The sequence below is a fragment of the Nannobrachium achirus genome (genome assembly GCF_963921795.1).
Source record: "Nannobrachium achirus genome assembly, chromosome: 19".
Taxonomy (NCBI): Eukaryota; Metazoa; Chordata; class Actinopteri; order Myctophiformes; family Myctophidae; genus Nannobrachium; species Nannobrachium achirus.
In genome coordinates, this window is record NC_137826.1 from 47,041,031 (window position 1) to 47,068,705 (window position 27,675).

At 43.5% G+C, this 27,675-nt stretch overlaps 1 protein-coding gene across 1 annotated transcript; it reads right to left on the reverse strand.

Annotated features, from left to right (window-relative positions):
- Positions 1–21,023: 21,023 nt before the first annotated feature.
- On the reverse strand, positions 21,024–26,405 carry LOC308304877 (frizzled-9-like; the record flags this gene model as incomplete). The annotated part of the gene is made up of 4 exons (XM_080749505.1): positions 25,081–26,405; positions 24,177–24,458; positions 22,001–22,153; positions 21,024–21,509 (listed from the first exon to the last, which is right to left on the reverse strand). The coding sequence occupies exons 1-4, from the start codon at positions 25,951–25,953 to the stop codon at positions 21,024–21,026; spliced, it is 1,794 nt and encodes a 597-aa protein (XP_080605631.1). The 5' UTR covers positions 25,954–26,405.
- Positions 26,406–27,675: the final 1,270 nt, after the last annotated feature.

Consider the following 27,675-nt stretch of genomic DNA (forward strand, 5'->3'; position numbering starts at 1 on the left):
AATTTTAACAAGTCAGCCTAATACAAACAACGGCCATAAAGTTTAGGCTCTAAACACGCAATATAAACACGGAACCGGGACAAGAACAACACGGAGTGCAACAATGGCAGCTTTTTTGCAGGATTTCGCTGAGGTGAAACGTACGTCGCCGGGGGGGCATGTGTGCCTAATTTAAGCCATTTAGGCCTAGAATTATCTAATGCTTTAACTATGAAAAAAAAGCAGATATACAAGCTCACAGCGCGGCACCGAGTGCAGCGCTGCAAGCTTGTAGATCGGCTATTTTTGAAAAAAATCTTGATTTTCTTTTTGAATACAGTATATCTTTTTAAGAGCGAACATTTGTAACTCAAATATCGTCGTTGTCGGGTGGAAACCTTGTATGTCCAAAACCGTTAGTTTTGTATTAATCATTCTAAAAATGATTTAAACTAGTGAAAACAGACGATCTACAAGCACACAACACAAATTTGCACATTTGAAACTTGGAGATACAAGGTTTCTGCCAGACAGTGACAATATGTGTTTCTGGGTGGTCCCTGGAACTACATATTTTGAGATGGCGGTCTGCGTTTATAGAATCTGTTAAAAATATTCTAAGACTTACACAAATGTTAGATTTTTCCAAAATAGCAGATCTACAAGCTCGCAACGTGGCACTCGGTGCCGCTCTGCGAGCTTGTAGATCTGCTATTTTTCGATAGACAAAGCATAAAGTAATGGTTAAAGCGGTTCAAATCTAACATGGCCAGTGGCGACATGACTGGTGTCACACCAGTCATGTTGCCATACCTTAGCAACAGGCATGATACATTTATTTTAAGAAGTACATTCTATTTTCCCCCAGTTTCTACAGTTTCTTGGGCTGGATATGGCAGCCTGGAACGGTTGTTCAAGTGCAGCTAAACTTGGCATGTTAGTACATGTGACCATTTTGTTACATTTTTCATTTGTAGTTATTTTACTGTAATTTAACAACATAATAACCAGAACAGATAGACAAAGAGACATTCATGGATTTATATTTAAAAGTAACTTTTATTTTCCCCCCTGGACCCAGGGTATGGCAGCTGCAAACCCCTGCCATACCCAATTGACGCCCCTGAACATGGCACAGATATGCGTACCCGGACTAAATAGCTTAAGCTAGTAAAACACAGAATAGTGCTGGCCTGGTGGGTACACGCTGTCTTTTCCCCTCGTCCTGTTCTTTCTCAGTAACTCAGCATTCCTGTTGAGCCAGGCTGAGGTGGAGCAGAGCAAAACCACATCCTCTAACACACGCACACACAGGGGTTCCCAAACCTGAACGTACAAAACGTACAAAAATACGTTATGAATTAGCCATTGAAGCCCTATTTCAGGAGAGCTCGAATGGCGGGTAGAGCTTGTAGATCGGCTATTTTAAGTACAGTCGACGTTTGTCTGGAGAGTTTTTGAATTTCGTTTTATGATTTAAGAAAATCTTTATAAAAGATCACTATGACTAAGACGTTATCATATCGTCGGTGTCGGGTGGAAACCTTGTATGTCCAAAACCGTTTGTTTTGTATTTATCATTTTAAAAATGATTTAAACAAGTGAAAACAGCCGATCTACAAGCACACAACGCCTCGCACTGCGAGGCGTTGTGTGCTTGTAGATCTGCTGTTTTCACTAGTTTTGTGCGACGGCCTTGTATGATGACGCAGGGCTTAACTTTGCGAAAAAACGTACACATTTGAAACTTGGAGATACGAGGTTTCTGCCCGACAGTGACGATATATAGAGTTCACTGCAACTAAGACATTACCATAGAGTTCACTGCGACTCAGACATACCCATAGAGTTCACTATGACTCGGACATAACCATATATAGAGTTCACTATGACTCGGACATAACCATACAGTATAATAGAGTTCCAACTGCAGCTACAGTACACTGCAAATATGGCTTATGTCATACTGACTGTGACATCAGACCCAAACAAACCGTATTGCCATGACATCTTAAGACAAAAATGTATTAAATAAACATGTCCCCATGATTCGGTCGGCGGTGCGGCCTACAAAGTGTGAGGACTGCGTATGGTGGCCCGAATAGGATCTGTGGTGCGACGTACTGGTTGTGAGGGCCTCTACCTCTACATATTTGGCGGCAGTGGCTCAGGCCAGGGATAGAGAAACCATCATTAGTTCCCGAAGAGTTCCCAGTTCGATCTCGGGCTCCCCAAGAGTTAGTGTCGAAGAGTCCTTGTGCATGACTCTGAACCCCTAGTTTCTCCTGGTGAGCAGGTTGGTGCCTTTCATGGTTTCCTCCGCCATTGGTGTATGAATGTGGGTGAATGTAATGCACAATCTCTGTAAAGTGCCTTGGATAAAGGCGCAATATAAATTCACCATTTACATTGGGAAATGAGTGCGCAACCAAAGTAGGCTACTGATATGGTCAATTATTTGTTTTGTTTTTAATGTTTGAATATTGTTGTAATTATGTCATGAAATCCCAAGGCACACATGGACTTACTTGTCTCAAGGCTCACCAGTGCCTCGCACAGTTTGGGAACCATGCAATGCCTTAAATCAGGGGTCTTCAACGTTTTCAGGCCGAGGACCCCTTAGTTGAGAGAGAGATGAAGCAGGGACCCCTACAACCTTTTCATGGATTCTATATAGTTTCATCATTCATATAGTTTCAGCACAATCATCAGTATATTTTGGATTCATCATTCATGTCAATTTGTGTTTTCAGATATTTAACCACTTGAACCGTCAATACTTATAAAACTTGACCTTTCACTCTGTACTTAGTCTGCTCTTTTTCCCCTCGACACCAAATTTATTTGCTGAAAATATCCGATCCACAGGCTCACAACGCCCCACAGCGCGAGGCGTTGTGAGCTTGTAGAGCCTACATCTGCTATTTTTGGATAAAGTTCTAACAATATGGACGCTACGTTCAAGTGGTTAATGTAAAAAAGGAGGAAAAAAGTTTCTATCACACAAAGATTTGGAGGACCCCCTGTAGTGACTCTGAGGACCCCCTAGGGGTCCCGGACCCCCTGTTGAAGACCCCTGCCTTAAATAATACAGAGCAATAACACAAGGAGATGCCATCACGCGACAGCAAGCTAGCTCGGTAAGTAGCATGCACTGACGCAGTCATTCAACTATTGTGGCGCACAGTAATATGAAATGGCGGGTGTATCTATTCTTCGCATTCCATTGTCTGGTAATGCTGTCTGTTTTTTATTTAGTCTCTAAGTACATTAGGAGATTTTTCAGGAATGCATTCATTCGACAGAGATTGCTATCACCACAATGCTCCCTGAACAATAGCAACATGTTGTGAGTGTGCTGTGGCTATCCTTACCGCCACTGTCTGCTAGCCGGAGGCTGTCTGGTACGACTGAGGACCGCAGCATTTCATCACACTGTGAAATCACGTTGACTTGGCTAATCGGCGTGTCTCTTTTGCAGCGGTGGAAAGTCGATGATTAACTTAATGTGCAACATTGTTTTCTCACTCAAACAGTAAACAACCTAACATAAAGTTTAAGTGTATAGAGCAGGGGTCTTCAACGATTTCAGGCCAAGGACCCCTTAATCGAGAGAGAGATGAAGCAGGGACCCCCACAACCCATAGATACCATATAATTTCATTGTTTGACAGCACAATCATCAGTGTAATTTGGATTCCTGTTATTGCGTGTTCTCAGATATTTAACCACTTGACCTTTTACTCTGTACTTAGTCTGCTATTTTTCCCCTCTACGGCGTCTACGCCAAACCTCTTTGCCGAAAATAGTCGATCTACAAGCTCACAACGCCTCGCAGCGCGAGCCCGGACCCCCTGTTGATGACCCCTGGTATAGGGTTTATGCATGTTTCTGAAGTGACAATTTAAGGCCTTTTTCTAAAATGACAAATTAAACACTGGCAAAATTGGCAAATATTAGAGACAGAAATGGTGAAAATAGACGTTCTGTGAGCATGTAGATCTGCTATTTTCACAATAGAACCGTGTTAGTGCGACCGTCAGGTCGCAAGTTACTATGAAAAGCTCCACCGGCTGTCTGTCCGTACGTATGTCACGTCACACGTCATGTCACACTTTTGCCCCTACTCATATAATCTCTGCCACCGTTGGCCATATCGATGCCAAACTTTGCACACACACACCCCTTGGATGGCAAATCACAAGCCCTGATTTCTCAAATGGCCCTCTTCTAGCGCCAACATCAGGCCGATTTTTGCAAAACACATTTTTGGACCCTGCTGCTACATATTTTGGCCTAAAATCACGCAAAGCGGTACACAGTATCTCTAAAGTCATGTCATCAACATGGATCCGTCCCATTTCCCATATTCCCTCCCCTGATTGGCTATGATTGCCTTCTACAGTTTGTTTATGCGACGTGACGGTCGCTTATCTCCCGATTAGGTAGTCTTACTGGTACAAAATGTAATGCCTCAGCTCTTAGTGCTCGTCAGGGTGGGTGGTCCCCAGTTAAAATATGATTATTTTGGCGGTCGCGGCCTGAAAAGTTGAGAACCACTGTGGTAGAGTATGTTAATACACTATAAAGACAATTGGGGTGGTTGTACTTTGTCTCTCCGTTTTGCTTTCAAGAAGTCAGCAGACAAAACTGGAACTGGAACTGGAAAAGGATGAGAACCAGTTTCTCAACCTTTTCAAGCCGTTACCCCCCCAAAATAATCATATTTTAACTGGGGACCCCCCCCACCCTGACACGCATGTGGAATGTAGGAGTTGAGGCATTCAATTTAGTTTGACTCTTGTTGGTTGTGAAAATAACAAATCTACAAGCCCTTGTAGACTGGCTATTCTAGTTTATACCAGTCATTTTTTTAATGTGAGAATTTGGCCAATGTTTGGCCAGTTTTTTATAGTAACCTATAGTTTGATTGATGCATTAATGGTATTTTTCCTTTTCTTTTTGGGGGGTATTAAAAAGGTCTTAAAAGTGCTTAAACTTTCACTTCACTGTCATCTGGGGACCGCACCAAAATCATGCAGGGACCTCCCTGGGGATCCCGACCCACAGGTTGAGAACCACTGGCCTATAGCACCACCCCAGAAGTTCAAAGCGTCCCTTTATAGCAACACTCTTTCTCACCACATGAAACCATTTACACTAAACCTTCCTTCCTCATAAACCTTTACAAGTGATGTTCACTTGTAATGTTTTATATAAGTGTAGAATGCTTTTCTGTAGTGTCGCTGTTTGTTTTTGTTTTGTTTTTCTTCATGAATTATATCTTATGCTCATAGCAGATGATCGGCTCTTTGAGAGTTTGATAAATATTAGACCAAATAAAAGTATAAAAAAAAAGAAAAACCTCAAGACTAAATAGTAACTATACTGGATCCTTTGGAACATTGTTCTTTCTTTCTTTCTTTCTTTCTTTCTTTCTTTCCCTGAAAAGTGAACGTTTTGGGACATCCGAGTTTTCCTCCCAGCAGCGATGGCATAAGATGTAAACATGAGAGCCAACGTGTGTGCTGGGGGTCTCAGTGTTGCCGTGCCCTGCAAGCTGTCTGCCTTGTAATTGTATCAGAACAGTGGGGTGAAGGTCTGTCTGCATTGTAATGGTATCAGAACAGTGAGGTGTAGGGTGCTCACGTTGCACCCTCCAGAGGGAAGGAGGGATCCTTGTTACATCCCCCCAGATGCTACCCATAAAACACTTTGGCCGATATATAGCTATATACAGTACAGATCCATCTAAAAAAAGATATAGAATATTGTGTAAAAGTAAATTTTTTCTCTCCTCATCTCTTTCTCTCCCTCTCTCCTGTCAATCTTCACTTGAACTATCAATAAAGGCAAAAAAAAACAAAAAAAAAACATTGTTTAATTGGTTTAGAGCAGATCTACAAAACTCTTTTAAATGTTTAAACATTACAATATTCTATGAAGGTCGAACCATGGCACGAAACATTTTCAGATGGCGGTCCACGGGCAAATAGATTTGGGTCGTCGCTGACATGAGTCTACTGGTCTCTCCAGAACGGGGCTCGGCATCGGACCCAACAATCTGGCGTGCATGCATGGCTCAGGTTCTGCTTTCCTTTCAGCGGCTGCTTTTGATGTGTAAATGAGTGCATTGAGAAGGGCCATTGAAAAGCCTGTTGGTCCAGGGTGCCAACATGTGCTTCACTTCCTCCCAGAGCGTGGCAGCTACACATCCCACCGGCCCACGTACAGGCTGCAATTCACTCTTATGGCTCCTTTATTATTTTTATTATTATTATTATTATTATATATTTTTTACACTCGCAGTGCTACATTAAACGCAATTATTGTGACCGTCACGTTGCAGTTACTATCAAAACCTCCACCGGCTGTCTGTCTGTCAGTCTGTCTGTCACACGTCACACGTCACACTTTTGCCCTATATCTCTGCCACCGTTGCCCCTATCCATGCCAAACTTTGCCCACACACTCCTTGGCTGCCAAACCACAACCCCTCATTTCTCACATGGCCCTCTTCTAGCGTCGATTCTTCCTACAGATTTTGCCCTAAAATCACGCAAAGCGGTACACACTATCTCTAAAGTCATGTCATCAACATGGATCTGTCCCATTTCCCATATTCCCACCTGATTGGCTATACCATTGCCTTCTAAAGTTTGTGTATGCAACCTGACGGTTGCTTATCTCCCGATTTAGTTAGTCTTACTGGTGTATTTGGTCACAGAACCCAGTCCGAAAAGGTTTTGTGCCAAAGACGACATTTCTGTTCAACCTTTTCAAAATGATTACACATCTTCCACTATTATTGAAGGATCTCTTCAAACTCTTTCGAAAATAGCTGAAGTACTAACTGTTCCTCATTTTGGCTGGGACCCCCTGGAACCTCCTTGAGGACCCCTGGGGGTCTCTGGACCCCACTTTGAGAACAGCCGTCTTGAGGGGAGCACTCACACTGTTGATGGGTATATCATGGCTGATGGTTATCATATCATAGTCTTTGTCAAGCCAGGCCACTCTTACACAATATCCGAACGCTACAGAGAGTCTGTAACTCAAGCAAGCTGTCATCTGTTCGCCATTTCTGTTCACAAAGATATATTTTAAAATATATAAAAATAAAATAGGCCTATATTTTTGTAATTTTCTGCTAAACTGCAAGATAGATTGGATTGAACTAATTTGGTTTTCCAGTAAGCATTATTTATTAACGCAACTGCTATGATGTAACAGTAGTGGGGGGGATTTTTTTTAATTGCATTTTCAGCGCTTCTGATGACATAGGGCCGATTCATACTCCACTTTTAGAGACAAATTTATTTCGGTTCGGGGAGTCACAAAATCTCGGTGGCACCGAACAGCCGAATTAATGACTGTACCCGCCCCCCCCCCCCCCCCCCCCCACCGAACCTCTGAATGACGTCATATTGTAGTTTGGACAATAACAAATTCGGCCCTTAGGCGGAAGCATTTGAACAAAAGTCTATCCGGAGACTCTACTGGTCTACAGGAAGGAACAGCAATGTTTACTACACAACCCATATAGTCCATTTGGACCTTTCTCTGCTTTGTGTTCCTACAAATCCCATGATGCATTTCGTTGGCAAGCGCTGGCCGGGGCACTGCCATTTAAACTGAGTCACATGTTTCTGAAGTCCAGACTTAGCTGTGACATGTCCATGTTGTGTCACACAGCCAATGAGGGCAGAGGTACGACCCTGTAATGGAATATTATCCTACAACAAAATAGAGGCTGAGAAATATACTGTATACATTGTACACACACACGCAGGCATGAACACATGCACACATACTGTAGACACCATACAAAGACAATCACTCACAGTCACACTCAAATGCACAACAGAACAGAGACAAAACCACATTACCAAAGACAAAAACAAAGTACATAAAAAAAACAACGACCAAACAAATCAAATCAAAACAAAAATGTTCCTGTCAGCAATTCCAAATGTATAACACAGACAGCCCTGTCAAGTCTCTTCTGAGTTACTGACCCGTTTTCATTAATATTTTTTCTTTTTTTTTTTAAATATATATATAGTTAAATAATACATAGCTCTATAACCATTTACCAATATTTGGTTTGTTGTTGCAACCGTAGGTCGCAGTTTACTATCAGAACCGTCACAGCTTGTCTGTGTCTGTCCGGTCCATATATCCATATATGGTCAAGACAGATGGCCAAGACAAATGGTGCGACCTTGCCCTAAAGGGCGAGGTCGCTTTTCGCCCTTAGGCGTCTTACTGGCTTAGATCTATCTGTGTTTCATGTTTCTCTGTAAAGGGCTCACTTAAAGCATCACTATGTAATCTTTTTTTAATTAATACAATGGGTGTATTTTGTTTCCCTGCTCTTCTATTGCAGGGGTTCCGAAACTTTTTTGGCTCAGGGCACCCCTACAAATACTTTTTTCATCCAAGGCACCCCTACATTATCTTAATGAATGTAGGGGTGCCTTTTCATTATGTTAAATTTAAGCGAGGAAAACATTGAGATAATGGCTATTTTGGTTAGAACTGGCTGAAGATTTAAAATTCAAGTTTAAAATCATCCTAAATAGTTGTTTTTAATTGTCCAAATAAATTCCAAATATTATCAAATGATCTCGCGGCACCCCTGGACTGCCGTCATGGCACCCTAGGGTGCCCCGTCACCCACTTTGAAAACTTGAGACATGTAGATTGTCTCACCTTAGTAGACACAGGCCATACATTTTGACCTGAAGGTCAAGATACATTTTATCCCCTGAGCAAGCACAGGCAGGCTCTATTAGCTCTATGGTAGAATACTCACTTGCTCAGGAAACCGGGTTCAAACCCAGGTTAAGAGGAAAGTTGCATTGGGCAGCTAAAAGACGGACTACAGCTGGAATTCCTTATTTCCAACTAATACAGGAACTGCCCATTTAGCTGATGTATGCAAATCCATTCATTCACAGACTGTGACTCAGCATCACACGTCCGGGCCAGTTGTTTCAGAATTCAGATGGCAGGTGATATCGTCTGTCTGTAATAAAAAAGTTTATAACGTGTAATACAGTTGACGTTTAAGTTTAACCACTTAAGCCCAAGTGGTTCCCAATCCGGGCCCACTGGTGGGCCGCAACGATAAGGCAAGTGAGGCCCCCAAATAATTGGCAAAAAATAAAATTGGCTTTTTAATAAAAAGACGGAAAATTATTGATTAATCACCAGATTGGAGAGATGGGGGGCTACTCGAGGTTCATTCAGCCAAAAGCTGTCTCACTTGAGTTTCGAGTCGTATCCTTTGATTGGCTAATTTGGCTGGATGGTGATTATAACTGAACTGACACAAAGTATTTATAAAAAAGACTTGAGTGGCCCGCGCATATACTGCGCGGGTCACGGCTTCTGGCCACTTCTGTGAACCGGGGTATGAGCGAGTCACGTCATGAGTTCACTGCTCTATAAGGCAACCCCATAAGGCAAGTCTTCTCGAGGTGTTAAAAGAACCTAAGGTAGTCAAGAACCACACTAGTTGAATGTTCTTGTTCAAGTTGTCCTCACAATTTCAAGTCAAATCACGACCTTGCTTGCTATGATTTCTATTTCCATTTCCATTTTAGTGACATCACTGTGGATGCTGAGTGCCAAAAACCATGTAACCAAATAATTAATTACTTAATAAATAGCAAGAACAAAACATTTGTGTCAAAGGGTTAAAGCTTGTAATAGTTGTAATCCTTTTGATTGATTGATTGATTGATTGATTGATTGATTGAAGACTTTATTAGGAGTTGGCATAGGAAAAGGTACTGTTTCATTACGGTACAGTTCACTGGTACAAGGTCAACTAAAAGGAGATCCTAGAAAAGACCATGCTTATTTCCACAGGAAACCATTTAAAGGGGTGGTGACATCCAAAAATAAATTTTGAGTTTTTTATGCTTTTTTTTAATGTTTCCTGGCCTCAATTACACCAAAAAAAACGCAACTTTTGACATGCAGTGGTTTTCCTGCTATCTGTGTGTTTGTGCTGGTTTCTGCATAATGAGTCTCAAACGCGCAGTTCATTGGCTACTGGACTCATACGTCGTCAGTCGATTCACCTCTCTCCCCTCTCCCAGTGTCCCTGTCTGTATTTCTCCACAGCCCAAGTTTTGAGGAAGTGACCTCTTACATTATATTATCCTTTAATTGTAAATATGGGCATATAAAATATATTTACCCATTCGGATATATTTACATCAATATCCTTCATATCAAGTAGTCAGTTTATGCTTTTGTGAAATAATGAAAATCGCTATGTATTTTCCGCCCTGGCTGGGGCCGTGGACAGCGCCTCCCTCCTCATCACCGAGTCCCCGAGGACAGCGCACTTCTCCCGGGGGCAGAGCTCCGACTCAGAGAGCAGACAGTAAAACGCTATGATAACACAAGCAATAGGTGGTTCTCTAAACGGAGGCATTTAGACAAAATATGTTACTATAATAACTACAGAAGGACCGTGAAGTGTTTCTGCAGCGCGGAGCAGAGCTATAACGTTACCGCGTACGGTCTAAATTGAACTCCGCGGGGGTACAGATGTAACCACAGAGATCCGGTAACGTCGGTCCCGGGGAAGAAAAAAACACTCGCGACTCTCGATGCTGTTTGTGTGTGCCTCGTCAGGGCTCAGCTCAGCCTCTGTGTGTGTGTGTGTGTGTGTGTGTGTCACAGTGTGTCTTGTTCAACAAGACACACTGTGACACACACACACACACACACACACACACACACACACACAAGACTTGTACCAAAGCAAAGCAGCGAAACACATGCATCGCGTCTGCGAGCATGCATCTCTCGGTCATTGTGTTGGAGCTGGGCGGACCTCTGTGTGTGTGTGTGTGTGTGTGTGTGTGTGTGTGTGTGTGTGTGTGTGTGTGTGTGTGTGTGTGTGTGCAGTGATCGAGTTATTCCCACAGAGCTATGGGAGCCCTATTCTGGCGGCGCCGAAACCCGGCGGCGGCGAAAAAAAATCGGCGGGTAATTGCGGATATAAAGTCGCCTAAAACGGGTACTTTCCTATATTAAATCATATTAAATCGGGTATTTCGCGGATATAAAGTCGGCTAAAACGGGTATTTCCTATATTAAATCATATTTTTCCTTTCACAATATTAATTCGGGCTTCACATTGGCTATGTTGACAACTCCAGGCAGTCTTTTCTGTTCATATTAACTCACCATTATTGCTCAGCCTCCAGTTCCCAATTCCTCCATCTGATGATCTGAGCTCTGAGCCATCCAGCCAAAAGTTCCCGTTCTGGTAGCATAAAGTCGGCTAAAATGGGTATTTTTCTTTCTCAAAACAAGGCGGGTCGGGTTCATATTTATTTACTAAAAAAAACATTGTCACGGGCACAGGCACACTAAGGCTACAGTCTTGCTAAGACAGCGTTGTTTTGTTTGGTTGTTTTGTCTTTTGTTGCTGTCCGGCGTGTCCGCCTTCCTTTGCCGTCCGGGCCGTGGCTAGAAGTGCAAAGACTCGATGCTGTGGTTCCTAGCTTAGCCTATGCCCAGGCCATGGCGAGACCACGCAGCTGGGTAGGTCTGCATCCAGGGCCTCCTCGGCCCTGGGGGAAAGGTAGGAACCATTGCAGCGAGTGTGTTATAACCCGGACGGTAAAGGAAGACTCACACCCCACATTAAATGCGCCTGATTTATAATAATAAAATGAATAGTAGGATTAAACGGTGTGATGTCATTGTTCAGTCTTACTGTCTAACATGTTTATTTAGTATATCTAGTTAACATAAATAATATAAATTCTTCCAATGGAACATAAAAAATAAAAAAAAACGAGAAAAAAAAAAAAAAAACACACTTAGAAAAAAAGAGACCCCAAAGGGGGTTGTTGACTATGGGGTCCCAGACTTTAACTATGGGAGCTAAGACCCCACTGGCACCCACGTAACTCGAACTCTGTGTGTGTGTGTGTGTGAGCGTGCGCAGGGCTGTATTAACCATTGGGCCGGTGGGGCCGTTGCCAGGGGCCCTTGGCTCTCAGGGGCCCTTGGGGGAACTGGGCCGTGTGGTCATTGACAATTTACTAAAATTAAATGTATACATTAATTACAAATCTAATGTGTGGGCCCCTCCTCTGTTGTCTACAGGTGCTTTCTTGGCCCACAGATGATAATCATGGCTTAAAATACGAGCTGGGTAGTATGCATCGGGAGGGAGGGGAGGTTTTGATGGAGGGTGGGGGGCCCTAAAAAATTATTGGCCAGGGGCCCTCGCAGGGGTTAATCCGTCCATGAGCGTGCGTGCGTGTGGCCAGTGGCCACTTTGGGTACCAGTTTGAGAACTGCTGAGTGGGAGAGAGAGGCTCCCCTGGTGGTGATTATAGAGTATTTCAGGTGACAGACCGTTTTTCATGACACCTAAACAGAGAGAGAGACCATGGCTCCATGGAGTGGATTTTCAAGTTTAAACATTTTAAAACATGTTTTTAGGACCAGGGCAAAGACTTTTATGATTGGTAAAAACAGAATGTCATTTAACCTTTAAGTATCTCATATAACATTGAATGACAGACGAATAGAACACAGTACTATGCAGTAGATATAGTCAGGAAAAAAAGAAAGAATAAGTGTTTTTGTTCAGTAACAGCCACGTCTCTCCAGCTCTTTAGACCTTTTTTTTAGACATCCAATCAGGAGAGAGAAGTTTATAGTGCTTCATATCTGGCACATGTATTTGTTAGATCACTTCCAGTTTTACTTGTTTATCCTGCAAGAGTTCTCTCCCCTGGTTGGGTGTCCCACCTGAAATTGTAGTTCTTGTGTACAAAAGAGCTGGTGTGGCGAGACCCCTGTTACCGAACAAACACTTTATAGCAGGGGCCTTCAACGTTTTCAGGCCAAGGACCCATTAGTTGAGCGAAAGATGAAGCAGGGACCCCCGCACAACCTGTTCATAGATTCCATATAGTTGCATGGTTTGACAGCACAATCATCAGTGTATTTTGGATTCATGTCAATCTGTGTTTTCAACCGCTTGAAACTTCAATACTTAATAAACTTGACCGTTCACTCTGTACTTAGTCTGCTCTTTTTCCCCTCTACACCGAACCTCTGTGCCGAAAATAGCCGATCTACAAGCTCACAACGCCTCGCGCTGCGAGGCATTGTGAGCTTGTAGATCTGCTATTTTGGGCTGAAGTTCTCAGAATATGGACACTATAGGGTTCAAGTGGTTAATATAAAAAAAAGGTTTCTATCACACAAAGATTTGGAGGCCCCCCTGTAGTAACTCTGAGGACCCCCTAGGGGTCCTGGACCCCCTGTTTAAGACCCTTGCTTTATAGCAATGGTTACTATGGGAATATGGAGCTATTTAAAAACACTCATAAAAAGGGGAAAAATACTAATCACTTACAGGCACTTTTAATAGTGTGAACTCTTGCATCAGTGTCTTATCATTACGGGGCTCCTTTCCAAGAGTCGTATAACGCCAAAACAGAGCTGTGTCTGAGAACGCACCGCTGCTGTACAGTACATGTCGCCGTTGTAAAAGGTTTGGAGTGGGTTCGCTTTAATTAAACTTTATTGTGACATGTGTATGTGGTTAGCGAGCCAGCATGTGACTTCCAAAACAAACTGTTAAAGCTTCGGGGAGCCAAACCATGAGCGCTGTCTTTCCAACGGCCGTTAGTGTACATGTTGTCCATAGTCCAGCGTTGTAAAAAGTACTCACATTTAATACTTGAGTAAAAGTACCAATACAGCAATGTAGAAAGAAATACTCCGCTACAAGTAAAAGTCCAGAATTCAAAATATACTTTGAAAGTATGAAAGTTATATGTTATAAAAATGTACTTAAAGTACCAAAAGTAAAAGTACAAAATGTTTGAAAATAGCAGATAATGTTTGAAAATAGCAGATCTACAAGCTCACAACGCGACTATTTTCAAATAGCCAAGGGATAAAAAAAGGTGTAAGGATAAAAAAAGTGGTTAATGTATGTTTTTTATTATATATATATATCCGTGTCACTTAGTAAGCCATTAGATCTGCTATTCTCGCAATGTTTGAACATGTTTTGACTATAGACAGGTCTAATCCTACAACCTTTCGAAAAAAGGGTGTACCAAACTTTTCTCAGTTGATTCTTATGTATTTCTTCCTGTAAAATCGTGGGATAACATTTTAAGCCCAACACCATGTAAAATGTAATTGATGACAATTTCTACTATTTTCATCAAATGTGAAACAAATATCTGCATCAGGGGCAATGTGAACGATACAGTAGCAACCTCTGTTGGAAATATCTAACTTTAGCTTTTATTGATATGCAGTAAGCCCCAAAGGTTGTATTGGATTACTATTTGAAAGCAACTCCTGCTGCCATGCTGGCTGACTGCTGCACTGTGGTCTGTGGAGCAGGGGCGTCACAAGGGGTAGGAAAGTGGGACTGAGTTACCAGGGCCCAAGGTGGAGGGGCCCTAGTAGCTTTAGCTATTGAAAAATAGCAGAAATACAAGCTCACAGCGCGGCACCGAGTGCCGCGCTGCGAGCTTGTAGATCTGCTATTTTTTAGAAGTCGTGAAAATGTGCGCAAATCTTTGAATATATCTTTTGAATCTTGAATCTTTTGAATATATCAAATTTTGCTTCTGGGGGGTCCCTGGAACTAAATATTTTGAGATGGGGGGTCCTTCACATGAAAAAGTTTGAGCATCACTGACATGGAAACAGGTTTCTTGGCACACATTTTCACGTTTTTTTCAAAAATAGCAGATCTACAAGCTTGCAGTGCGGCACTCGGTGCCGCGCTGTGAGCTTGTATATCTGCTATTTTTCAATAGTTAACATTCATGGGGGGCCCGCAGTGTATCCTTGTACCCAGGGCCCAGAATTTGGTGTGACGCCCCTGCTGTGGAGCTTTACTTTACACAAGATGGCATTCATGACTCACCATGCAGTGAACTTGCAGGATGCTGCCATTCCTTTCTAGTTGTTTCAGACAGTATACTCAGAATGGATGGTCTTTTCAATGGAAAGAGAATCCAGTGTAGCTTCCTGAAATGGAGGAATGTACAGTAGTCTTTAAAAAAGTACCGTACCTCAATACAATTTTGTATGAAATGTATGAAATACAATTCCAATTACATTAAAATAACTACAAATACAGAATTTAACAAAATGGTCACTTTAACAGGTATTATAATTGTATTCTCCGAACTTTTATTCTCCCCATCTTGACAAAAATTGTATATTCCCAGGTTCTGCAGGTCAGCTGCACAGGTGCAATTCATTATTGTTAATTGTGGCACGTTTACTATTTTATACCAAGTTTAGCTGCACTTGAAAAAAACGTAGAAACAGGGGAAAAATAGAATGTACTTCTTAAAATAAATGTATCATGCCTGTTGCTAAGGTATGGCAACATGACTGGTGTCTTGCACGCGCGCGTACAAGACACCATGTCATGTTGCCATACCTTAGCTTTTTCTGAATTGACGCCCCTGTACCGAGTGCTTCCTTCAATCCTGAAGGGGGCTGCGATGATTTTCCACTTCCAGTGACGACACAAGGAAAACACTCAGCACTGACTTACCAGAACTCGTCGTGTTGAATAAATAGCTTTTTGTTTGGGTTGTGCAGCTGAGCTTTTGAAATTCCAAAAAGGTGATGGTGCAGTGATGCAATGCGGAGAAACGTTGACATTAAATTTAGGCCTAGAATTATTGAATGCTTTAACCACAGTGAAAAATAGCAGATATACAAACTCACAGCGCGAGCTTGTAGATCTGCTATTTTTGAAAAAGTAATGAAAATTGTGCAAATCTTTGAATATTATGTATTTTCAAAGCGAACGTTTGTAAGTAAAATTTTGCTTCTGGGGGGTCCCTGGAACGAAATATTTTGAGATGGGTGTCCGTGGCCAAATAAATATAATTTTGGGGGTCCTTCACATGAAAAGGTTTGAGAACCACTGACATAGTAGTCTCTCAAGAACAGACTAACTGAGCTCCATTTAAGTGAAAAGGACCTTTTCTATGACAATGGCTGGCCAGATTGCTGATATAGAAACATAGTTTTTTCCAAAAAACCTTAGAAGGATTCAAAAGACACTTATATAATCGGGTCAAAATTCTAATTTTCACGATTTTTCAAAAATAGCAGATCTACAAGCTTGTGAGCTTGTATATCTGCTATTTTTCAATAGTTAAAGCATAAAATAATGATACACAATAATGTGTACCCGTTCTGAATGGGTTAAAAGGAGTATAAAGTCAACAGCGTGGGGCTTTGCCAGTTAATTTCATATGGAGCATAACTAATATGAAATGTGCTCCAACCGAACAGCGACATTCTCAGCGTTCAATTAACTATGACAAACAAAAATAGCAGATCTACAAGCTAGCAATGTGTCGCATCACAAGACGTGAGCTTGTAACGCAGTTATTGAAGATTTCTGAAATTTTTCCATTTTTGGAAATAAAATGTTTTACCATACAGAATGTGTGTCGTTTCACTTTGTGTAATTTACAAACATTTATTGCAAGATTATCATACGGTATTTTTGCATTATTGGTGTGGAGTAATAGAGATGAAACATAACAAGGTCTTTGCATGATACGCACACATTGTAAGCCACCCAAGTGCCTCAATCTATGCATAACGTTTTATAAAATCGATATACATAAATTAGCATGGATATCTGACAAATTGATCTTTAAAGGTTCTTATGTTGTATTTTCAGTGAAATATACACAGCTACAAGACATTAGCACACACACTTTAATGTCTGTGTGGTTTAACAGCATCAGTGAAAATATGCTTACATTTATTGCCATCAACGTCACAAATATATAAACTTCAAAGGCACTTTAGCTCGAGCAATGTATTTAAAACTCACAACTCATTTAGACAATATACCAATTTTTCACAACAATCCAATCTCATTACACAATAATTGTTTTCATCCCAGCAGTGTATTGTATGACGTTATTCACCATTAGACGTTTAACCATTTAGTTCTGACCAAATATAACCACTTTCAACACTGAAAATAGCCGCTCTACAAGCTCGCATTGCAAGGTGACATGTTGTGAGCTTGTAGATGTTATTTTTGCAAAATGTTTGCAAAACTTCACAGAATGTTATGACAATCCCAGGAAGAAGACGCTATGTGTTTAAATTGTAAAAACCAAAAATACTAACAATGGTGCACGAATTGACAGGTTTAGAAAATGTCCACACCCCATTATGCAAATTGGGCCATTTAATGATGTAAAGGTGAAAGTATAACAACAATAATAGCTACAAAATATTTGCACACTTTTGCACACTATAAAGGCCTTCTTCCCCCTCAATAATTAAACACTGTCACGTAGCAGACAAATTATAAGGAATCATTCTGGGCTTATGGTTGCAGTCTTTCTGGTTTCGCAAAAGTATGTTTAGTACACTACTATTTACGGTATTATTGTGGCTGTCTAGCAAACATTTTCACATCTGTTTGAGAAGGGAAAACATTTATTCTACACGCTGAAACTTTAAGCAAAACCAACAGTCTATTGTGCAGAATTAAAGGTGTGGAGTTTGTCAACGATATTGTGAAACCTTTGTGATTTATTTTGTTGATAATGTTAAACATGTTTTGTATGACTCTCAAAATGTAACACAAGACAAGTCCAGTGCAGTGACGTGGACATGTGTGAATGTTTCTTTCTTTTGTGACTCCCAGGATCAAATGATTTTATTTCAACCATTTCTGACTGCAATACAGATGAAGCTAATATGGCAATAGGTTTGGTTTTACTGTAACTGAAAAAAACAACAACAACCCAACAATATATATATATATTTACAGTTTATAATATAAAATATAATTCAGTCAAAAGTATTTCCAAACAATAAATAAAAAGGACGTGGAAATAACCCTGAGACACCATCCATCCATCGATATAGGCCAGTGGTTCTCAACCTGTGGGTCGGGACCCCCAGTGGGGTCCCCACGTTATTTAGGGGGGGTCCCCAGATGATTAACTTAATGTGCAATATTGTTTTCTCACTCAACAGTAAACAAACCAGCATAACGTTTAAGTGTGTAGTATCTGCACGTTTCTAAAGTGACAATTTAAGGACTTTTTAATACCTCTGAAATGACAAATTAAACATTGACCAAATTGTCAAATATTAGAGGCAGAAATTGTGAAAATAGCAGATCTACCTGCTCACAACGCCTCGCGACACGAGGCGTTGTGAGCATGTAGATCTGCTATTTTCAGAATAGAACCGTGTTATACAAAATGTAATGCCTCAACTAGTGCTCGTCAGGGTAGGGTTCCCCAGTTGAAATATGATTATTTTGGCTGGTCGCGACCTGAAAAGGTTGAGAACCACTGATATAGGCTACTGTAAGCTCTCCTCTTCATTTCAGCTCAGTGTGTTTATCGTCATCATCAGCCACGTATGGCTGTATTTTGGGAGGGTTCAACCAATGAAATGGACATCGTCCACTCTAGCGCCCTGTGGTACTAGACAAAAGGCACCTTTTGAAATGTTCAGCCCGTATAATATAAAGTATCATCCATGTCCAATAGAATAGTATGTCATACTGGTAAGACGCCTCAGGGCGACAAGCGAGGTCGCGCCATGTCTTGGCCATCTGGCCAGTGATGTATATCGGACCGGTTACCCATATATGGAAACCCCTGGTACCCATATATGGAGATCCATGTGTTGTATATGGAGATATGCTGTGAGAGCCCAAACATGCTTACTCAGTTATTCGTTATGTGAAAGTCCTATGATGTCTATGACATCTGACATCATACCCTTTTATGCCCATACATGGAGATCCCTGTCTGTAGAACTACACAGATATGGACTGTCTTGGCCATATATGGATTCCGTTAGTGTGGTATGTGGCCGATGTGGCCTCCATATATGGGCAGTCCCATATGATGTCCTGTTAGATAGGGGCTTAATATTGATGACATCAGGGAACTCCATATATGGGCATAAAATGGATTCTGTTAGCGTGACATCACAGTGAAGCCAGATGTCAGAGCACGCCCACCGCTCAAAAACACTCACGATAATCGTTTCGTGGAGATTTAATTTATCATGATATTGTTTTTTTTATCACGATAAACGATAATATCGCTTATCGTCCCATCCCTAGGTCATTGTTGACCTGGCATCCTATATTGTGTATAGTTTCATGTACAGCTTATACTTTCTTTGGTTATTCTACTGTTAGACTGATGACTTGTTCTTGGTTTACCTACGACTGTAGACCAGGGGTCTTCAACGTTTTCAGACCACGGACCCCTTAGTTGAGAGAGAGATGAAGCAGGGACCCCCACAACCTTTTCATAGATTCCATATACTGTAATTTCATTGTTTGACAGCATGATCATCAGTGTATTTTGGATTCATGTCAATTTGTGTTTTCAGATATTTAACCACTTGAACCGTTGAAACTTGACCTTTCACTCTGTTCTTTGTCCATTAGTTCCACTCGACACCAAACCTCGCAGCGCGAGGCGTTGTGAGCTTGTAGATCGGCTATTTTTGGCCAAAGTTCTAAACGCTAGTGTTCAAGTGGTTAATATAAAAAAGGAGAAAAAAAGTTTCTATCACACAAAGATTTGGAGGACCACCCTGTAGTAACTCTGAGGACCCCTTAGGGGTCCCGGACCCCCTGTTGAAGACCCCTGCTTTAGATTATTATTTCCATGCATTCGATGCATTACCTTGTGCTGAAATGTCCTGCCCTTGCTTACTGTAAATGGCTCTGGACTAAAAGCTAAAACCTAAAATGTCAATTGTAATAGCAATAGTTGACAGGTATCAAAATGGTGGTCCGTGGCTTAATGCATATCAAACGGGGGTCCTTGAAATGGAAAAGTCATAACGCTCATCAGGTATGTCACAGATAGTATGTTTTCTAATGATCTCAGACTTCATGTAAGTCTATGATGTCAGTCATCTATGATGACGTATACAGTACGCCTCAACGCCAACATATTTGGGCGATCCGACTGCCTTCGGCTTCCATTATGAAATGTAAGTTATGTGAGGAACAAAAAGGGGGAAAGAAAAAGGAAATGAGGCGCTTATCGGTCCAGCGGTTTGGGAGATTAGCCCCCGAAACACACACACACACACACACAAACATACACACACACAAACACACACTCTCACAAACCCATTTCCAGACGGAAGGATCCTACAGAACCGCACAGTAACAATTTTTAAAAATATAATCATCTCGTTCGGTCCCTGTGACAGATAGTCCAGACCAGGCACGTGCACACATAGACATCCAAGGGGGCTTGAACTCCTGCCCCTTTGCCCTCTCTCCAGACCATGAAAGCAGTTTTTACTATGGTGAAAGAAATGCAAATGCACTCTTTCCACGCCATACCTGAAGGCAGCAGTCAAGAGAATTGCCTTGTCCAAACTCTCCTGAACTTGAATGCTAGGAGGTCTGCTATTTTCGATATTTCCACCAAAAGGCCCTATTAGAAATGTCAGCACCTGCCATACATAGACTCTGAATGAGTCACACATAGGGTTGTGTGGAGGAATTCTGATCAATCAACAATCTTCATATATGGGCGTAAAAGGTATACCATTTATGGACTTTTACATAGGTGATGTCACCTATGATATCACCTGTGATGTCACAGTGACAAGGGAACCAACCCATATACTGTAAACATGTGTACTGACTGACTGACAGACAGACACAGTATGGATATCCAGGGTTTGATCTTTGATGAGGTGATGTCAGGTGATGTCAAGTGACATCACTTCCTGTACAGAGGGACGGACAAGCTGCGACATTTCTCATGGTATACAGCGAGTCAGCGACCTTCGGTCGCAAAAACATGGTACCATGGGCAGAACTACTTTAGCACTGGCTTGAGTGTTAAATGTACTTCTGTCCATGATACCATGTTACATCGATCTTGACCACCGCCAACTAATACATTGTCTTGTCTCCTCGTTGACTCATTAATTGATCAGATTTCCTCCACAGTGGCGTTTCACACGCGTGCAACAGGGCTCTCCGGACAGGAGGGCTCTGCTTTGGAAAGCGCCGCGGCCGCCGGGGGGGCCTTGTAATGGCAGTGAGGGCCTCCGCCGCCGCCGCCGCACGCTTTCCCGCTACTAGTCCTCCGCGCCGCCAGCTTCTTGCCGCACAGGCCCTGCCAGGTCTGCAGCGTCTTGGAGCTCCACACCCAGACGCCGCTGGTGATGCCCACCACCAGCGACATGAAGATCTTCAGCATGAACACGGCCACGGTGGGCACCGAGGCCTCCAGCGAGCAGTCCTCGCCGCCGCGGCGCCCGGGGAAGGAGGTGCAGGTGCCGCGCAGCGCGCGCAGCCTCCAGTGGGCGGCGTTGAGGCGCTCGTACACCAGGCAGATGATGACGCAGGCCGCCGGCATGGTGTGCAGCAGGGAGAAGACGCCGATCTTCACCATGAGCTTCTCCAGCTTCTCCGTGTTGGTGCCGCCCGTCTTCATCACCTTTCGGGCAGTGGTGGAAAAAAGTTATCACATTTTAAATGTCAATACTGCAATGTAGAAATACTCTGTTATAAGTAAAAGTCTGGAATTTGAAATGTACTTGGGTAAAAGTACCAAAGTATTGGCATGAAAATGTACTTAAAATTACCAAAAGTAAAAGTGGAAAATGTTTGGCTAATAGCAGATCTACAAGCTTACAGGCGTTGTGAGCTTGTAGATCGGCAATTTTCGGCAAAGAGCTTTGGTGTAGAGGGGAAAAAGAGCAGACTAAGTACAGAGTGAAAGGTGAAGTTTTATAAGCATTGACGGTTCAAGTGGTTAAATATCTGAAAACACAGATTGACATGAATCCAAAATACTGATGATGATTGTGCTGTCAAAAGATTAAACAACATGGAATCTATTAACAGGTTGTGGGGGTCCCTGCATCTGAAAACATTGAAGACCCCTGCCTTAGATAAAATATGCAGGACAGATGCAGCCCTGGTCACCTTGCGGATGTGGAAGAGCGCCACGAAGCCCATGAGGATGAAGGAGGTTCCCACCACCAGGTAGCAGGACAGCGGGATGAGCACGAAGCCTGTCAGCGCGTCCGTGTCCGCGCTGCCCACGTAGCACAGCCCCGTCAGCTCACTGCCCGCCACCTTCACAACCACAATGCACACGTTAGGCATTTAGAACGGTAGTTCCCGACCTTTTCAGGCCGCGACCCCCAAGATAATCATATTTGAACAGGGTACCCCCGCCCCCACCCTGACGAGAGTAGAGTTGAGGCAGTACATTTTGTATGACACGGTTCTATTGTGAAAATAGCCGATCTAAATGTAGTTCGGCTATTTTCAAAATATCCGCCTCTAATATTTGACAATTTGGACCATGTTTAATTTGTCATTTCAGAGGTATTAAAATGTCCTTAAATTGTCACTTTAGAAATGTGCAGATACCCTCTATACACTTTATGTTTGTTTGTTTACTGTTGAGTGAGAAAAAGATGTTGCACATTAAGTTAATCACCTTTTTTTTTCTCTAATTACAATCTAAAATATGAACCCTTGTTGTAAAAAAACAAAGTTGTCCTTTAAATGGCTTTATAGTATGGATAGTACTGTCATAATTTATTAATCAGCTCTTGTCTGGATTGTTTAAACATGTCGTCATGGGCCGCTATGCTTGATCTTTTATCGAGCTTGATAAGCCCAAAGCTTATTGATACCGGCCCTCAATACATTTGTTATCGAGTTTGTAGCAGGACCTTGTTTCGAGCTCCATCGCTAATAATGAGTGACCAAGACGTGTCTGCATGGTAGCCAAATCTTGGTCAGTCGCTGGCATCCGTTGAGAGAGAAGGAATGTGGCAAGGAGGGGGTTAGCTCTGGTCCATAGCATTAGTAGGAGTTCTCCTTAGTGCTACAGTACATGTTGCGCTCACAGGAAAGGCTGTGCAGTCAGTGCACACCCTCTCGTCTGTAGTAAAAATGTAAAGAAATACTGTATCACTACTCACCAAAACAAAGATGGCTTTAAGGAGTTGAAAGCCTACTTTCCTCAGTGGGAACACTCTGAGCCCCCCACCACACGTCTAAAATACACTTTTTTTTTGCCAGAAAAGACAATATTTCAAAATTGACCAGCAAATTCTGGTCAATGGAATTTTCTATTGACAAGATCTGTTATGTAGATGGGCGCAGTGGAGTAGCTAAAACCTCCAGTGACAAATTTTCTTTTCTGGACAAAAAGTGTATTTCAGACATGAGGAAGGGGGGGGGGGGGCTCTGAGTGTTCCCACTAAGGAAAGTAGGCCTTCAACATCTTAGAACCGTCTTTGTTTTGGTAAGAAGCGAAAGCTTATTTTTGTATTTTTACTACAGACGAGAGGCTGAGCATCCCTGGGCTACCGGCAGCTGTGCGCGCAAGGGATCATCGGTGACATAGCGTTGAGGAGAACTTGGTTCTGCTCTCTCTCTCTGCCATGCCTGGGGCGCCCCGGCTGGCCAGGGGGAGGCATTATAGAAACCAGGATTACCGCATGTTTTTGTGAGCCTATCTACCCCAGGAGACACGGGGAGAACATGCAAACTCCACACAGAAAGGCCCTTTCGTCAACCCCAACTAGGGTGTGGGCGCTGATGACGCGGAGGAGATAACACGCCCCAGCGCCGACAGCGTCCCCAACGGGATTCGAACCAGGGATGTGCTGGGCCCGATTCAGCCCGGGAAAAAGAGTTGGAGGCCCTCATTGCGCGCTATAGAGAGAGATCTCTCTCTCTATAGCGCTGCTGCTACTCAAAGATTTGTGAGCGGGCCAATTACTGTACATGAGTTATATTTCGTCGTTGTCGGGTGGAAACTTTGTATGCCCAAAACCGTTTGTTTTGTATTTATCATTTTAAAAATGATTTAAACTAGTGAAAACAGCCGATCTACAAGCACACAACGCCTCGCACCGCGAGGCGTTGTGTGCTTGTAGATCGTTGTGTGCTTGTAGATCTGCTCCCGACCGGCCGGTCGGGAGCTGTCCCGCTTTTCCCAATGGCCAGCACGTCCCTGATTTGAACCCAGAACCTTCTCGCTGTGTGGCGACAGTGCTACCAACTGCGCCACCATACCCCCCAAGGAGAACTCACTTCTAACGCTATATGGATCAGGGCAAGGCCGGCCGGGGCGTACCTTCCTCATGGTGAGGATGATGACGGTCTTGACGGCCGGGACCCCCCAGGCCGTCATGTGGAAGTAGCTGCTGTGCGCCTCGATGGCCTCGTGGCCCCACTTCTTGCCGGCGGCCAGGAACCAGGTGAGCGTGAGCACCACCCACCACATGGAGGAGGCCATGCCGAAGTAGTAGAGGATGAGGAAGACCAGCGTGCAGCCCGTGGACTCCAGCCCTTCCTGGATCACGTACAGCTCGCCGTTCTCGCCGCGGTCGCACGCCACGTTCTCCGCGCCGGCCACCTAGTGTAGTCATTTGTGTAATTTAGTTGACATTTTCTGGGGATTTGTAAAACTGTACATTTTTGGAAAACTTGGAAAGAGTATAACAAATCAGAAAAAAACATGATTCTATTTGCAAAATCCCTAGTGGTATTTTTGACAGCGGCTGAAAGTTTGGGTCCCATTCACATACTATAAAGGAAAAAAATACCACTGCTTTAAGTAGCATGTGAGGGGTCAATCTAGGCTAGGGGTTTTTAATTATTCTGAAATCATTGCAAGCATTTCTTTTCCATGAAACACATTCCTTTAAGTTGGGCTAGAAACAGCCCTCACAAAACTGTGAAAAGTGATGACTCAGTCATCACTAAACCATAGTTTTGTGGGGAATCATTAAACACCCCTATTTAGACCCCTCACAAGCTACTTAAAGGAGAATTTTGGGGGTATTTTTGAAATTCACTTACTATACACTATATTATAAAGGCAAAAAAAACCTTTATAGTATAGTGTAAAGTAAGTGAATTTCAGCAGCTGTCCGAAATTCCCCTAGCGATTTTGCAAATGGAATCATGTGTTTTCTGTTTTGTTATACTCTGAAGTTTCCGAACTTTCCTTTCTGAACATACTGAAGTGCACTGACCAGGCGGATGATGAAGGCCACCGAGTAGACGTTGTAGCACATGCTGAGGAAGATGATGGGCCTCTCCGGGTACTGGAAGCGCCGCGGCTCCAGCAGGAAGGTGAGCACGGTGAAGGTGGTGCTGAAGAAGCAGAGCGCCGACCACACCGCCATCCAGACGAAGGCGAAGTCCTTGTCCCGCCGCGACCACAGCACGTCCACGGCGGCCGAGCAGCGGGGCGCGCACGAGCGGCTCTTCTCCACGTACTGGAACTTCTCCGGGTTCTCGCACAGGGCCGGCGCCGGGTCGGCGCCGGGGCCGTGTCTGGGTCCGCCGCCGCCGCCGGGCTGCCGGGGTCTGGGGGGAACCACCGGGAGCATGCCCTCGCCCCGCCTTGCCTCCGGGCGCGAGTGTGTGTCGTTGTCGGGCGCCTCAATGCACAGCGAGTTGGGGTCGTTCTTGATGGGCAGCTTGGCGCAGTCCAGCGAGTCGGGCCAGCTGAAGCTGAAGTGCTCCATGATGGGCAGGCAGCGCTGGCGGGCCTGCTCGCACATGGGCCGGCAGGCGGGGATGGTGGCCGACACCTGGTCCGTGCACATGGGCACGTAGAGTGAGCACAGGAAGAAGCGCAGGTGCGCGTCGCAGCCGTACTCCACCAGCGGCGCGAACTCGTTCAGCTTGGCGCCGGCCTCCGCCTGGCTCTCGTACTTCAGGAAGTTGGGCATCCGGGTCATGTTGTAGCCGATGCCCTGGCACATGGGGATGGTTATGGGTTCACACTTAGCCGCCCGGCTCCGCTCGATGTCGTACACCCCCATCTCCAGGCTGAAGCCAGCGGCGAAACGTTGGCACCACCACAGCAAAATGACAGCCTTTGCAAGTAAATACTCCATGGAGGGCAACCGTGTCAAAACAAAACCTTTACAACATACGAAACAGAAGTTGTAAGTGTTTAGCCCATTGTTGCCAGCATGTAATAACACGTTCCCCTCGTCAGTGTCTTAATAATTATGTCTCAATTGGATCAACACAGTCCAGCGTGAGGAGGAAAAGAAAAACACACAGCTCCATGACTGCGCTCTCCTTTAACACCGCGGCGGGGCGCGAACGAGTCTGTTACAATCACAGCCAAAAGCATGCAGCCGATCACTAAATAAACATGGCATATTAGGTCGCCTGCTACTTGTGGTGCTGTCCAATAATAATCCTCCCCCAGTTCATACAAGCAGTGGAGTTTACCGCAGCAGCGTTGAGTCGGGGGAATAGCAGCAGCAGCAGTCTACAGTGGACCGTTGTTCTCTCTCCATACTTTGGCAGCAGGGCAGCAGCGCGCAGATCCAGTGGATATTGGCTCATGTCGCGGCTCGACCTCCCGTCATTGCCGTCATGTGTGGAGTGGAGTGGAGGTGACACTGAGCGGTGTGGACTGCTGCTGCTGTCCGCTCTGTACTGCCTCTTCTGCGGGGGCGGGACCACATGGCTTCACCCCGCCTCCCCACACACACACACACACACACACGCACACGCACGCACGCACGCACGCACGCACGCACACACACACACACACACACACACACACACACACACACACACACACACACACACACACACACACACACACACACACACACACACACACGCTGCACACACACTCACACACACACACACACACACACACACACACACACACACGCTGCACACAGTGCACACAGTGCACACAGCACACTGCACAGCCAGTGGCACTGGTGTGAACAGTGGTGGAAATGATCTAATTACAGTACTAAAGTAATGTACTAAAGCACAATTTGGAGGTATTTGTAGGCCTACTTCACTTGAGTGTTTGCAATTTCCAATACTTTTACTTCTACACCACTAGCCTATATCTCAGAAAACTTTAGTTATTACTAGTTACTTTGCAGATAAAACATATATAATGTTATAAAACATACATTGAGTTAATGTAAGATCTGCTGTTTTCAAACATTTTGTACTTTTACTTTTGGTACTTTAAAGGAGTAGTTCACCCCCAAAATGACTTTTTATTCTATTGATTACTCATGCCATGGAGAGTAGAGTTCAATAATATTTTTTTGGTTTTTGTCACATTCCTAAGACAAAAATTTGATTCGAGTAAATTTACCCCCATCGAAACGGGTCCCCATCCGGAACGAATGGGGGTGAGACTTTCCTCTTTCCTCTGAATGACTGCCTTGGAATAGGCTAGTTTTAGGTTGGGCCATCATGAGCATCTGGAAAAGTAGTATGATTAGTAGGCTATGACTATTGACCAGTTTAAGGTTAGCACAGTAGCCAATCCTCAAACTATTTGAAGCATTCATTCATTGGGGTAAGAGGATCCGTTTTATAGCCTAGGCTACTTAGGTTGTCCTCTATGTACGGGAAATGACACAGAAATAAAATAAACAGATGAGAATCACAAAGGGCCATGGAAAAAAAGGCAAAAAATGTCAGTGGCTAAATTGAGTCACATGGTGGGGTAAAGGGATTTTTTACATAGAAACTTCAGCACTATTTATGTGTCTCTCTGCTTTATAAATAAACACAAGCCCACAATTTTCCCTTTCAAAATAGGCTATTAGGCTATAATGGATGTA